The following is a 15,602-nucleotide window of genomic DNA, read 5'->3' on the forward strand; positions in this document are numbered from 1 at the left end:
TCAAGATAAAGGGGAGGCGGTTTAGAACGGAGTTGAGGAGGAACTTCTTCACTCAAAGGGTGGTGAATCTCTGGAATTCTCTGCCCGTTGAAGTGGTGGAGGCTGCCTCGCTAAATATTTTTAAGACGCGGGTTGATGGGTTTTTGATAAGAGAGGGGATTAAGGGTTATGGGGAGAGGGCGGGAATGTGGAACTGAGCCACGACAGATCAGCCATGATCTTATTGAATGGCGGGGCAGGCTCGAAGGGCTAGATGGCCGACTCCTGCTCCTATTTCTTATGTTCTTATGTTCTTTATCTTCTGAATGTACCAAGTAAGAATCTCTGCGGAGATGGCGATTTGGCCCCTCCAGTCTATACTGGTTTGCTGAAGGAATATTCCACCTCATCCCACCCTCTGCCTTATCCCCAGAAACTTGCTCTGTCTTTACAAATAGCAACCCAATTCCCTTTGGAATACCTCAATCGAACCCATCTTCACCAGTCTCCCAGGAAGACTCCAAACCCCCTCTGTGTGAAAATGTCTTCCTCGCACTCTTTCCTCCTCCTTTAACACAGGGTTTCTAGTTATTAGCCTGATTACTTCACCAGGGAGAAGGCTTTTGACATGACAGTGGCACGGTAGCACAGTGGGTTAGCGCTGCTGTTTCACAGCCCCAGGGTCCTGGGTTCGATTCCCAGCTCGGGGTCACTGTCTGTGTGGAGTTTGCGCATTCTCCTCGTGTCTGCGTGGGTTTCCTCCGGGTGCTCCGGTTTCCTCCCATAGTCCAAAGATGTGCGGGTTAGGTTGATTGGCCATGCTACGAAATTAGGTTAATTGGCCATGCTAAAATTGCCCCTTAGTGACCTGCGATGTGTAGGTTAGAGGGATTAGTGGGTAAATGTGCAGCGATATGGGGATAGGGCCTGGGTGGGGTTGTGTTCAGTGCAGACTCGATGGGCTGAATGGCCTCTTTCTGCACTGTAGGATCCCACAGCAGTGGGGAAAGGTGCCAAACTCCAGCCCCAATCAGGAAGCCTGGCCCAAACTGAGCACTCACACGGACAATGTCTTCCTTCAATGAGAGAGAGAGAGAGCGCCTCTTACCTCCTTCATCCTGTTCACTTTCAGAGTTCTCTCCGCGATCCACAACTGCTTCTGTAGCTGCTTGTTCTGGTCTTGTAACTGTCCAATAGTCTCGATGAGCTGGCAGATATGTTCCAGGTATCCCAGGCCCGAGCCTCGATCGCCTGCCTTTTCCTGGTTTACCTGGAGGGTAGCCGTTACATGGTTAGCGAGATGGACACTGTGTCTCAGAGCTTGGTACGGGAGATATGGGTTCCAGTTCGGGGAGCACTGGCACTAATACTGGGAAAGTGGGATGTGTCCTGTTGGGATGGTTTATACGGTAAGAAGTCTCACAACACCAGGTTAAAATCCAACCAGTTTATTTGATAGTAAACACCACAAGCTTTCAGAACACTGTTTCTTCGTCAGGTGAGTGGAAAGTTCTGATCAGAAACAGAGCATATAAAGGCACACACAGTTTGCAGAATATTGATTAGAATGTGAGTCTTTACAGCTAATTCAAGGTGCAGACAATGGGAGTGGAGATAGCATTGAAGAGATGTGTATTGTCTCCAGACAGTACAGCAAGTGAGATGTTGCAAGTTCAGGCAAGTCATGGGGGTTACAGATAGTGCGACATGAACCCAAGGTCTCGGTTGAGGCCGTCCTCATGTGTGCGGTTGGTCTATGGCCAGACCATGCTGATGGTCTAGCAAGCTGCAAACTCGGGAAGTAGAGAAAGTTTAACACTAAATAGTGGAGGCAAATTTGGCAGGATGCAATCAAAGAGCAGAGGCAAAGCGAAAGAGAAAGGTATTATTTTGGGAAATGAAAACACACCGTGACAGGGAGGGACAGAGAGCGCAAATCTAACAGTAAATCAATGATGAGGGGATATAAAAATAAAAAGATAAAACTAAAAGCTCTGTATCTGAATGCACATTGCATTCAAAACAGAACAGATACACTGAGAGCACAGACAGAAATAAATAAGTACAGTGTGATAGCCCGTCACGGAGACATGGCTGCAGCCGAACATGGATTGGGATCTGAACACTGAAGGGTGCAGGATATTCAGGAAGCTCGGGAAGGATAGAGGGGTGGCTCCGAAAGTTAATGACGATTTCAGCACAATACAGAGGGATGACCTAGGTTCAGGAAAGCAAGGTTTGGAAATGATTTGGGTGGAAACGGTGAAGGCACAAGGTTATTTGTGGGAGTCACGTACAGTCCCTTAGTAATAACTACACAGAGTCTTACAGAGTAGAAAAAGCCCTTCTGCCCATTGAGTTTGCACTGACAATAACTACCACTAAAGTTGCGTTAATCCCATTTTCCAGCACTTAGCCCATATCCTTGAATGTTTTGGATATTTTAGGCACCCACCCAAATACTTTGTAAAGGTTGTAAGGTTTCTGGCCTCCACTATCTTTCCAGCTGTGTATTCCAAATATCCACAAACCTCTTAATTGCAAAATAATTCTCAAATCCCTTCTAAATCTCCTGCTCCCCACCCTAAATGATTAGCTGTTGAACCAAGGGAAACGGCTGCTTCCTATTCACCTCGTCCATTCCCCTCATAAGCTTACACACCTCAATCATGTCCTCCCTCAGCCTTCTCTGCTCTAAAGAAAATAATCCAAACCTATCCAGTCTCAAATGCTCCGTCCCAGGCAACATCCAGGTGTCCCTCCTCTGTACCCCCTCCAGTGCTATCACATCCTTCCCATAGTGAGGTGATCAGAACTGCGCACAGTATTCCAACTGTGGCCTAACCAACACTCTGTACAACGCCAACATTACATTCTTGCTCTTATATCCCATGCCACAACTGATAAAAACATGTGTCCCATATGCCTTCTTAACTATCCTATTCCCCTGCTTTGTCACCTTCAGGGATCTGTGAATGAGTACCCCAAGATCCATTTGTTCCTCTGAGCTTCCCAGTGTCCTACCATTCATTAAGTACTTAGAGCCATAGAACATTACAGCTCAGAAACAGGCCTTTTGGCCCCTGTGCCAAACCATTTTTTGCCTAGTCCCACTGACCTGCACTTGGACCATATCCCTCCACACCCCTCTCATCCATGAACCCGTCCAAGTTTTACTTAAATGTTAAAAGTGACCCCGCATTTATCCAACAGCTCGTTCCACACTCCCACCACTCTCTGTGTGAAGAATCCCCCCCTAATATTCCCTTTAAACTTTTCTCCTTAACCCATGCCCTCTGGTTTTTTTCTCCTCTAGCCTCAGTGGAAAAAGCCTGCTTGCATTCACTCTATCTACACCCATCAAAATCTTATACACCTCTATCAAATCTCCCCTCATTCTTCTACGCTCCAGGGAATAAAGTCCTAACCTATTCAATCTCTCTGTAACTCAGCTTTTCAAGTCCCAGCAACATCCTTGTGAACCTTCTCTGCACTCTTTCAATCTTATTTACATCCTTCCTGTAACTAGGTGACCAAAACTGTACACAATACTCTAAATTTGGCCTCACCAATGCCTTATATAACCTTACCATAACACTCCAACTTTTATACTCGATACTCTGATTTATAAAGGCCAATGTACCAAAAGCACTCTTTACAACCCTATCCACCTGTGATGTCACTTTTGGGGAATTCTGTACCTGTATTCCCAGATCCCTCTGTTCAACTGCACTCTTCAGAGTCCTACCATTTACCCTGTATGTTCTACTTTGGTTTGTCCTTCCAAAGTGCAATACCTCACACTTGTCTGTGTTAAATTCCATTTGCCATTTTTCAGCCAATTTTTCTAGTTGATCCAAATCCCTCTGCAAGCTTTGAAAACCTTCCTCACTGTCCGCTACACCTCCAATCTTTGTATCATCAGCAAATTTGCTGATCCAATTTACCACATTATCATCCAGATTATTGATATAGATGTCAAACAACAATGGACCCAACACTGATCCCTGCGGCACTCCATTGGTCACAGGCCTCCACTCAGAGAAGCAATCCTCCACAACCACTCTCTGGCTTCTTCCATTGAGCCAATGTCTAATCCAATTTACTCCCTCTCCATGTATACCTAGCAACTGAACCTTCCTAACTAACCTCCCATGCAGGACCTCCACAAAAGGCCTTACTGAAGTCCATGTAGACAACATCCACTGCCTTCCCTTCATCCACTTTCTTGGTAACCTCCTCAAAAAACTCTAATAGATTGGTTAAACACGATCTACCACACACAAAGCCATGTTGACTCGCCCTAATAAGTCCCTGTCCCTCCAAATATTTGTAGGTCCAATCTCTTAGTACTCCTTCCAATAATTTACCTACTTCAAACTTACCGGCCTATAATTTCCCGAATTACTTTTAGAGCCTTTTTTAAACAACGGAACAACTTGAACTATCCTCCAATCATCAGGCACCTCAACTGTGGAGACCGATATTTTAAATATATCTGCCAGGGGCCCCTGCAATTTTAAGTAGATTTCCTTGTCTAGTTTCTTCTTCCAAAGTGCATCACCTTGTACTTCCCACGGTTAAACACCATTGATTACTGCTCTGTCCATCTTTTTCATCCTGTAACCTACGACCTTCGTCTTCACTATTAACCATCCTACTAATCTTGGTGTCATCTGCAAACTTGCTAAACATTCCCATGACACTTTCATCTATATCATTTATGTTTATAACGAACAGTAAAGGACCTAGCATTGATCCTGGAGGTACGCTACTGGATACAAACCTCCAGTAATTCAAATAACTATCTATCACGATCCTTTCTGTCCTATTACTAAGCCATTTTTGGACCCATCTCACCAAGTTTCCCTTCTCAAACGGTCTCCCATGTAGGATTTTTCAAAGGCTTTGCTAAAATCCATGTAAATTACATCAACTGCACTTCCCTCATCCATATATGCCCTCCTACACCCAAGGCTGGGAGAGTGACACTGACCAGTGGGAGTGGGATAGACCCCCAGAGTGTGGGAGTGAGACTGACCCCAGGGTGTGGGAGTGAGACTGACCTCTGGGTGTGGGAGTGAGACTGACCTCTGGGTGTGGGAGTGAGACTGACCCCAGGATGTGGGAGTGAGACTGACCCCAGGATGTGGGAGTGAGACTGACCCCAGGATGTGGGAGTGAGACTGACCCCAGGGTGTGGGAGTGAGACTGACCCCAGGACGTGGGAGTGAGACTGACCCCAGGATGTGGGAGTGAGACTGACCTCTGGGTGTGGGAGTGAGACTGACCCCAGGATGTGGGAGTGAGACTGACCCCAGGATGTGGGAGTGAGACTGACCCCAGGATGTGGGAGTGAGACTGACCCCAGGGTGTGGGAGTGAGACTGACCCCAGGACGTGGGAGTGAGACTGACCTCTGGGTGTGGGAGTGAGACTGACCCCAGGATGTGGGAGTGAGACTGACCCCAGGGTGTGGGAGTGAGACTGACCCCAGGATGTGGGAGTGAGACTGACCCCAGGATGTGGGAGTGAGACTGACCTCTGGGTGTGGGAGTGAGACTGACCCCAGGATGTGGGAGTGAGACTGACCCCAGGATGTGGGAGTGAGACTGACCCCAGGATGTGGGAGTGAGACTGACCTCTGGGTGTGGGAGTGAGACTGACCCCAGGGTGTGGGAGTGAGACTGACCCCAGGATGTGGGAGTGAGACTGACCTCTGGGTGTGGGAGTGAGACTGACCCCAGGGTGTGGGAGTGAGACTGACCCCAGGATGTGGGAGTGAGACTGACCCCAGAGTGTGGGAGTGAGACTGACCCCAGGACGTGGGAGTAAGACTGACCCCAGGATGTGGGAGTGAGACTGACCCCAGGGTGTGGGAGTGAGACTGACCCCAGGGTGTGAGAGTGAGACTGACCCCAGGGTGTGGGAGTGAGACTGACCCCAGGGTGTGGGAGTGAGACTGACCCCAGGGTGTGAGAGTGAGACTGACCTCTGGGTGTGGGAGTGAGACTGACCCCAGGATGTGGGAGTGAGACTGACCCCAGGATGTGGGAGTGAGACTGACCCCAGGATGTGGGAGTGAGACTGACCCCAGGATGTGGGAGTGAGACTGACCCCAGGATGTGGGAGTGAGACTGACCCCAGGATGTGGGAGTGAGACTGACCCCAGGATGTGGGAGTGAGACTGACCTCTGGGTGTGGGAGTGAGACTGACCCCAGGATGTGGGAGTGAGACTGACCCCAGGATGTGGGAGTGAGACTGACCCCAGGGTGTGGGAGTGAGACTGACCCCAGGATGTGGGAGTGAGACTGACCCCAGGATGTGGGAGTGAGACTGACCTCTGGGTGTGGGAGTGAGACTGACCCCAGGATGTGGGACTCACACTGTCCATGTGACTGTGTGAGTGAGACTGAGAGTGAGGTCTGCACATAAGCATTTGGGAGCGAGCACATCCGGAGTGAGACACAGCTGGGTGAGTAAATCTTTAGAGAATGGCCTTGCCACTAGACACTACAAGGGGAAAAACTGACTGGTGAGTCAGTCATGGATAAGATCGGGTAAATATTGTATTACTACTTGTATTATTGTTTCAGAGGTTGGACTATATCCTGTAGTAATGAGGACCAGGAAGAAAATGGCCCTAAAGAATTGATTTAAAGCACCTTCCAAGGTTTAATTTAAAGGGGTAAGTCATAGCAGTAGAGCTCAAAGCTATAGTTTGATCCTTGTGCTCCACGTGGGAACACCTCCAGTGCCTGGGACCAGAATGTGTGTAGAAAGTATCTCTAAATGCAGCTGCTGAAAGCTCAGGTTTTGGAACTGGAGCGATGGCTGGAGACATTGTGAGACATCTGCGGAGTGGAGAGTATCATGGATAGCACATATAGACAGGTGGTCACACTGCAGGAACCCCTCCGGCAGCAAGGGAGTGGGTGAGCGCCAGGCAGAGCAAGAGGGTGAGGCAGGCAGTGTGGGAATCTCCTCTGGCTAAACAGATACTGTCGAGGGGAGTGACCCTCAGGAATCGTAGCAGCCAAAATCCTTGCACCACGATTGCTGCACAGAGGAAAGAATAAAAAGTGTGGGAATGCAATATTCATAGGGGATTCTATTATAAGGGAAATAGATTGGCATTTCTGTGGCTGCCAATGAGACTCCAGGATGGTATGTTGCCTCCCCGGTGCTAGGGTCATGGATGTCTTGGGGAGAACTACAGAGTATTCTAGAGGGGGAGTGTAAACAGCCAGTGGTCATGGTACACATTACTACCAATGACATAGGGGAAAAAAGGGATGAGATAGAACATAGAACACTACAGCACAAACAGGCCCTTCGGCCCACGAGTTGCACCGATCACATCAACACCTACCAATCTATAGACCTATCTACAACCCCCAATCCCATTAAATCCCATGTACTCATCCAGAAGTCTTTTAAAAGACCCCAGCGAGTTCGCCTCCACCACCACTGACGGCAGCCGATTCCACTCACTCACCTCCCTCTGAGTGAAAAACTTACCCCAAACATCACCTCTGTACTTGCCTCCCTGCACCTTAAACCTGTGTCCTCTTGTAGCGACCATTTCAGCCCTGGGAAATAGCCTTCGAGAATCCATCCTATCTATTCCTCTCAACATTTTATAAACCTCTATCAGGTCGCCTCTCAACCTTCGTCTCTCCAGGGAGAAGAGTCCCAGCTCCCTCAACCTATCTTCATAAGGCATGCCTCCCAGTCCAGGCAACATCCTTGTAAATCTCCTCTGCACCCTTTCAATAGCTTCTACGTCTTTCCTATAGTGAGGCGACCAGAACTGCGCACAGGACTCCAAGTGGGGTCTGACAAGGGTCCTATAAAGTTGCAGCATTACCTCCCGACTCCTAAACTCAATCCCTCGATTAATGAAGGCCAGTACACCATACGCCTTCTTGACCACATCCTCCACCTGCGAGGCCGATTTAAGAGTCCTGTGGACCCGGACCCCAAGATCCTAAAATATTTAGAGTTAGGAAGCAAATTGGAAAGTAGGACCTCAAATGTAGGAGTCTCAGGATTACTACTGGTCCCACATGCGAGCTGGAATAGAAATAGCGGGATATATCGGATGGATATGTGGCTGAATAGATGGCTTGAAGCAAGGGTTTCAGATTCCAGAGGCGTTGGGACAGGTTCTGGGGGTTACACCTAGCCAGGATTGAGACTGATGTCCGAGAGCGGTTATCCGATAGTGCGGTTGACACCGGCTATAACTGCGAGTGATTCTGACTCAATAGTGACTGTGAGTAGCGATCTCTGTATAAATACACAGAGATCTTCCCCAATACTAAATGTACAGCTGTTTGTCTCAGTGAGGGACAGGGAACACTAACTCTGCACTGTCTCTGTCATCTACAGTTCATTCAACTCTCCATCTCCCTATCAAAAAGCATTCCTGACAATTCAGGAGACAAAACAACATTCCAATGGCTATTTTCATCATCCTGGGACTCATCACAGGACAGTTACGGCACAGGGTTAGATACAGAGTAAAGCTCCCTCTACACTGTCCCCCCATCAAACACTCCCAGGACAGGTACAGCATGGGTTTAGATACAGAGTAAAGCTCCCTCTACACTGTCCCCCCATCAAACACTCCCAGTACAGGTACGGCACGGGGTTAGATACAGAGTAAAGCTCCCTCTACACTGTCCCTCCCCATCAAACACTCCCAGGACAGGTACAGCACGGGGTTAGATACAGAGTAAAGCTCCCTCTACACTGTCCCCCCCCATCAAACACTCCCAGGACAGGTACAGCACGGGGTTAGATATAGAGTAAAGCTCCCTCTACACTGTCCCCATCAAACACTCCCAGGACAGGTACAGCACGGGGTTAGATACAGAGTAAAGCTCCTTCTACACTGACCCCCCATCAAACACTCCCAGGACAGGTACAGCACGGGGTTAGATACAGAGTAAAGCTCCCTCTACACTGTCCCCATCAAACACTCCCAGGACAGGTACAGCACGGGGTTAGATACAGAGTAAAGCTCCCTCTACACTGTCCCCCCATCAAACTCTCCCAGGACAGGTACAGCACGGGGTTAGATACAGAGTAAAGCTCCCTCTACACTGTCCCCCCATCAAACTCTCCCAGGACAGGTACAGCACGGGGTTAGATACAGAGTAAAGCTCCCTCTACACTGTCCCCCCCATCAAACACTCCCAGGACAAGTACAGCACGGGGTTAGATACAGAGTAAAGCTCCCTCTACACTGTCCCCATCAAACACTCCCAGGACAGGTACAGCACGGGGTTAGATACAGAGTAAATCTCCCTCTACACTGTCCCCCCCCATCAAACACTCCCAGGACAGGTACAGCACGGGGTTAGGTACAGAGTAAAGCTCCCTCCAGACTGTCCCCATCAAACACTCCCAGGACAGGTACAGCACGGGGTTAGATACAGAGTTAAGCTCCCTCTACACTGTCCCCATCAAACACTCCCAGGACAGGTACAGCACGGGGTTAGATGCAGAGTAAAGCTCCCTCTACACTGTCCCCCATCAAACACACCCAGGACAGGTACAGCACGGGGTTAGATACAGAGTAAAGCTCCCTCTACACTGTCCCCCATCAAACACTCCCAGGACAGGTACAGCACGGGGTTAGATACAGAGTAAAGCTCCCTCTACACTGTCCCCCCCATCAAACACTCCCAGGACAGGTACAGCACGGGGTTAGATACAGAATAAAGCTCCCTCTACACTGTCCCCCATCAAACACTCCCAGGACAGGTACAGCACGGGGTTAGATACAGAGTAAAGCTCCCTCAACACTGTCCCCCATCAAACACTCCCAGGACAGGTACAGCACAGGGTTAGATACAGAATAAAGCTCTGTCTACACTGTCCCCATTAAACACTCCCAGGACAGGTACAGCACGGGGTTGGATACAGAGTAAAGCTCCCTCTACACTGTCCCCCCATCAAACACTCCCAGGACAGGTACAGCACAGGGTTAGATACAGAGTAAAGCTCTCTCTACACTGTCCCCATTAAACACTCCCAGGACAGGTACAGCATGGGGTTAGATACAGAGTTAAGCTCCCTCTACAGTGTCCCCATCAAACACTCCCAGGACAGGTACAGCACGGGGTTAGATACAGAGTAAAGCTCCCTCTACATTGTCCCCCATCAAAGACTCCCAGGACAGGTACAGCACGGGGTTAGATACGGAGTAAAGCTCCCTCTACACTGTCCCCCCATCAAACACTCCCAGGGCAGGTACAGCACGGGGTTAGATACAGAGTAAAGCTCCCTCTACACTGTCCCAATAAAAAACTCTCCCAGGACAAGTACAGCACGGGGTTAGATACAGAGTAAAGCTCCCTCTACACTGTCCCCCCCCAATCAAACACTCCCAGGACAGGTACAGCACAGGGTTAGATACAGAGTAAAGCTCCCTCTACACTGTCCCCCCCATCAAACACTCCCAGGACAAGTACAGCACGGGGTTAGATACAGAGTAAAGCTCCCTCTACACTGTCCCCCCATCAAACTCTCCCAGGACAGGTACAGCACGGGGTTAGATACAGAGTAAAGCTCCCTCTACACTGTCCCCCCATCAAACTCTCCCAGGACAGGTACAGCACGGGGTTAGATACAGAGTAAAGCTCCCTCTGCACTGTCCCCCCATCAAACACTCCCAGGACAAGTACAGCACGGGGTTAGATACAGAGTAAAGCTCCCTCTACACTGTCCCCCCATCAAACTCTCCCAGGACAGGTACAGCACGGGGTTAGATACAGAGTAAAGCTCCCTCTACACTGTCCCCCCATCAAACTCTCCCAGGACAAGTACAGCACGGGGTTAGATACAGAGTAAAGCTCCCTCTACACTGTCCCCCCATCAAACTCTCCCAGGACAGGTACAGCACGGGGTTAGATACAGAGTAAAGCTCCCTCTACACTGTCCCCCCATCAAACTCTCCCAGGACAGGTACAGCACGGGGTTAGATACAGAGTAAAGCTCCCTCTACACTGTCCCCCCATCAAACTCTCCCAGGACAGGTACAGCACGGGGTTAGATACAGAGTAAAGCTCCCTCTGCTCTGTCCCCCATCAAACACTCCCAGGACAGGTACAGCACGGGGTTAGATACAGAGTAAAGCTCCCTCTACACTGTCCCCCCCGTCAAACACTCCCAGGACAGGTACAGCACGGGGTTAGATACAGAGTAAAGCTCCCTCCACACTGTCCCTCATCAAACACTCCCAGGACAGGTACAGCACGGGGTTAGATACAGAGTAAAGCTCCCTCCACACTGTCCCCATCAAACACTCCCAGGACAGGTACAGCACGGGGTTAGATACAGAGTAAAGCTCCCTCTACACTGTCCCCCATCAAACACTCCCAGGACAGGTACAGCACGGGGTTAGATACAGAATAAAGCTCTGTCTACACTGTCCCCATTAAACACTCCCAGGACAGGTACAGCACGGGGTTAGATACAGAGTAAAGCTCCCTCTACACTGTCCCCATCAAACACTCCCAGGACAGGTACAGCACGGGGTTAGATACAGAGTAAAGCTCCCTCTACACTGTCCCCCCATCAAACACTCCCAGGACAGGTACAGCACAGGGTTAGATACAGAGTAAAGCTCTCTCTACACTGTCCCCATTAAACACTCCCAGGACAGTTACAGCACGGGGTTAGATACAGAGTAAAGCTCCCTCTACACTGTCCCCATTAAACACTCCCAGGACAGGTACAGCACGGGGTTAGATACAGAGTTAAGCTCCCTCTACAGTGTCCCCATCAAACACTCCCAGGACAGGAACAGCATGGGGTTAGATACAGAGTAAAGCTCCCTCTACATTGTCCCCCATCAAACACTCCCAGGACAGGTAAAGCACGGGGTTAGATACAGAGTAAAGCTCCCTCTGCACTGTCCCCCCATCAAACACTCCCAGGACAAGTACAGCACGGGGTTAGATACAGAGTAAAGCTCCCTCTACACTGTCCCCATCAAACACTCCCAGGACAGGTACAGCACGGGGTTAGATACAGAGTAAAGCTCTCTCCACACTGTCCCCCATCAAACACTCCCAGGACAGGTACAGCACGGGGTTAGATACAGAGTAAAGCTCCCTCTACACTGTCCCCCATCAAACACTCCCAGGACAGGTACAGCACGGGGTTAGATACAGAGTAAAGCTCCCTCTACACTGTCCCCCCATCAAACACTCCCAGGACAGGTACAGCACAGGGTTAGATACAGAGTAAAGCTCCCTCTACACTGTCCCCATCAAACACTCCCAGGACAGGTACAGCACAGGGTTAGATACAGAGTAAAGCTCCCTCTACACTGTCCCCCCCATCAAACAGTCCCAGGACAGCAGTATGGGGTTATAAAATAATAGTATGCAGTTACAGTACATAATTAAAAAGACTAATGGAGTGCTATCCTTTTGCCACAAGGAATTTAACAATGTGGAGGTTAATGCTTCAGTTATACTGGGCATTGGTGGGGCAGTTTTGTGCAGTTTTGGTTTTCATATTTCAGGATGCATTGGAGATGGTTCAGGCGAGATGTACTGGATTGCTACCTGGAGTTGTTTTATGAGGAGAGGTTGGACTGACTGGGCTTGTTTTCACTGGAGTTTAGAAGAGTGAGGGGTGATTTGGTTAAAGTTCCCAAGATTCTGAGTGCTCTGGACTCATGAAAAGGGCGTTTGACCTTGTGGGGTGAGCCCAGAACCAGTGGGCACTGATTTAAAATTAGGAGGTGCCTGAATGGCACTGATACGAGGGAAATTCTCTGTGTGTATTGTGAGACGTTGGAACTCTGCCTTAGTAGCTGGTGGAGGCAGGGTATTGAATATTTTTTAGGTGGAGGTAGATAGGTTTTTATTAGAAAAAGGGACTTAATCTTTATCAGAGGTAGATGGAAATATGGAACTCAAAACACAAAGAGATCAGCCATAATCTTACTGAATGGCTTGAGGAGCTTGCATAGTCTTTGCTATCCTATTTTGGATGTTGTATGTAATTTCTATCTGCATTGGGATATTTCTTACAAGTTTCTAAGTTACACTGTGACCATGAAACCATTGCAATATGAGTAATAGACATTAGCGGGAGCTTTGTTATTTATTAATTGGAGCTGAGTCAAATACTCAGAATGTAGGTCACATTAATGCGAGTGTTGCTGAGGACAGTGGGTGACTGAGGCACAGACTGTCGTAGATTTCTCTCCTGGATTTTGCTGAGTTTGTTGAGATTAGTCATTGCAGCCAACCTCTGTAGTGATGTGGAGATGCCGGCGTTGGATTGGGTTAGGCACAGTAAGAAGTCTCACAACACCAGGTTAAAGTCCAACTGGTTTATTTGGTAGCAAAAGCTTTTGGAGCACCACTCCTTCATCAGGTAAGTGGGATTTCTGTTCACAAACAGGGCATATACAGACGCTAACTCAATTTACAAGATAATGGTTGGAATGCGAGTCTTCACAGATAATCAAGTCTTAAAGATACAGACAGTGTGAGTGGAGAGAGGGTTAAGCACAGGTTAAAGAGATGTGTGTTGTCTCCAGACAGGACAGTTAGTGAGATTTTGCAAACCCAGGCAAGTCACGGGGGTTACAGATTGTGCGACATGAACCCAAGATCCCCGTTGAGACCGTCCTCATGTGTGCGGAACTTGGCTATCAGTCTCTGTTCAGCGACTCTGTGCTGTCGTGTGTCGTGAAGGCCACCTTGGAGAATGCTTACCCGAAGATCAGAGGCTGAATGCCCGTGACCACTGAAGTGTTCGCCAACAGGAAGGGAACACTCCTGCCTGGTGATTGTCGAGTGATGTTCATCCATCCGTTGTTGTAGTGTCTGCATGGTCTCCCCAGTGTACCTGCCTGGGGACATCCTTCCCTGCAGCGTATCAGGTAGACAATGTTGGCCAAGTTGCAAGAGTATTTACCGTGTACCTGGTGGATGGTATTCTCACGTGTGATGATGGTATCCATGTCGATGATCCGGCATGACTTGCAGAGGTTGCTGTGGCAGGGTTGTGTGGTGTTGTGGTCACTGTTCTCCTGAAGGCTGGGTAGTTTGCTGCGGATAATGGTTTGTTTGAGGTTGTGCGGTTGTTTGAAGGCAAGAAGTGGGGGTGTGGGGATGGCCTTGGTGAGATGTTCGTCTTCATCAATGATATGCTGAAGGCTCCGGAGAAGATGTCGTAGCTTCTCCGCTCCGGGGAAGTACTGGACAATGAAGGGTACTCTGTCCACTGCGTCCCATGTTTGTCTTTTGAGGTGCGATTTTTCGCTGTGGCGCATCGGAACTGTCGATCGATGAGTCGAGCACCACATCCTGTTCTTATGAGGGTGTCTTTCAGTGTCTGTAGGTGTCTGTTGCAATGTGTATCCTTCGTCGTCCAGTGTTTCCCCGAAGCGGAGAAGCTACGACATCCCCTCCGGAGTCTTCAACATGTCATTGATGAAGACGAACATCTCGCCAGGGCCATCCCCACACCCCCACTATTTGCCTTCAGACAACCACACAACCTCAAACAGACCATTGTCCGCAGCAAACAACCCAGCCTTCAGGAGAACAGTGACCACAACACCACACAACCCTGCCACAGCAACCTCTGCAAGACATGCCGGATCATCGACATGGATACCATCATCACACGTGAGAATACCATCCACCAGGTACACGGTAAATACTCTTGCAACTCGGCCAACATTGTCTACCTGATACGTTGCAAGAAAGGATGTCCCGAAGCATGGTACATTGGGGAAACCATGCAGACGCTACGACAACGGATGAATGAACATCGCTCGACAATCACCAGGCAGGACTGTTCTCTTCCTGTTGGCGAACACTTCAGTGGTCACGGGCATTCAGCCTCTGACCTTCGGGTAAGCGTTCTCCAAGGCGGCCTTCACGACACACGACAGCACAGAGTCGCTGAGCAGAGACTGATAGCCAAGTTCCGCACACATGAGGACGGTGTCAACAGGGATCTTGGGTTCATGTCGCACAATCTGTAACCCCCACAATTTGCCTGGGTTTGCAAAATCTCACTAAGTGTCAAAGAACAAAGAACAAAAACAGCCCGGGAAACAGGCCCTTCAGCCCAACGAGCCCGCGCCGCCATCTCAACACCACCAGTCCCCCTCTCCACCCACAACCCCTGTCTAATGTTTTATGGCCATCCAGATTGAGGGAAACTAATTTAGGGACAATTTATTCCTGCCAATCGGCCTAACAGCACATCTTTGGGGTGTGGGAGGAAACCGGAGCACCCGGAGAAAACCCACGCAAGCACGGGGAGAATGCGCAAACTCCCGCAGACACCGACCCAAATCCATGTATCTGCACAGCAATCAGTGATAGTCACTGAGCTGTCGTCTTGCCCAGTATCTGGTCCAGTTTAGGCACACACTAACGACATGAAGCACTAGGCCAATCTCGAACAACCAAGAGCAGCCCAAGTACGACCCATCGCCTGTATGCCCCTCGTTGGACCTGTCTGGAGACAATACACATCTCTTTAACCTGTTCTTCACCCTCTCTCCACTCACACTGTCTGTATCTTTAAGACTTGATTACCTGTAAAGACTCACATTCCAACCATTATTT

General features: G+C 49.2%; 1 protein-coding gene across 1 annotated transcript in view; it reads right to left on the minus strand.

The window, feature by feature from the left end:
* Window positions 1–15,602, minus strand: part of LOC145339277 (uncharacterized) — a 65,515-nt gene that overhangs the window by 13,222 nt on the left and 36,691 nt on the right. Inside the window, exon 3 of the mRNA XM_080183689.1 lies at window positions 1,088–1,249. Within this exon, the coding sequence (XP_080039815.1) occupies window positions 1,088–1,249 (162 nt within the window). The remainder of the gene's footprint in view (window positions 1–1,087; window positions 1,250–15,602) is intronic.

The sequence above is a fragment of the Carcharhinus amblyrhynchos genome, unplaced genomic scaffold (genome assembly GCF_965287045.1).
Source record: "Carcharhinus amblyrhynchos unplaced genomic scaffold, sCarAmb.v2.hapA scaffold_377, whole genome shotgun sequence".
NCBI lineage: Eukaryota > Metazoa > Chordata > Chondrichthyes > Carcharhiniformes > Carcharhinidae > Carcharhinus > Carcharhinus amblyrhynchos.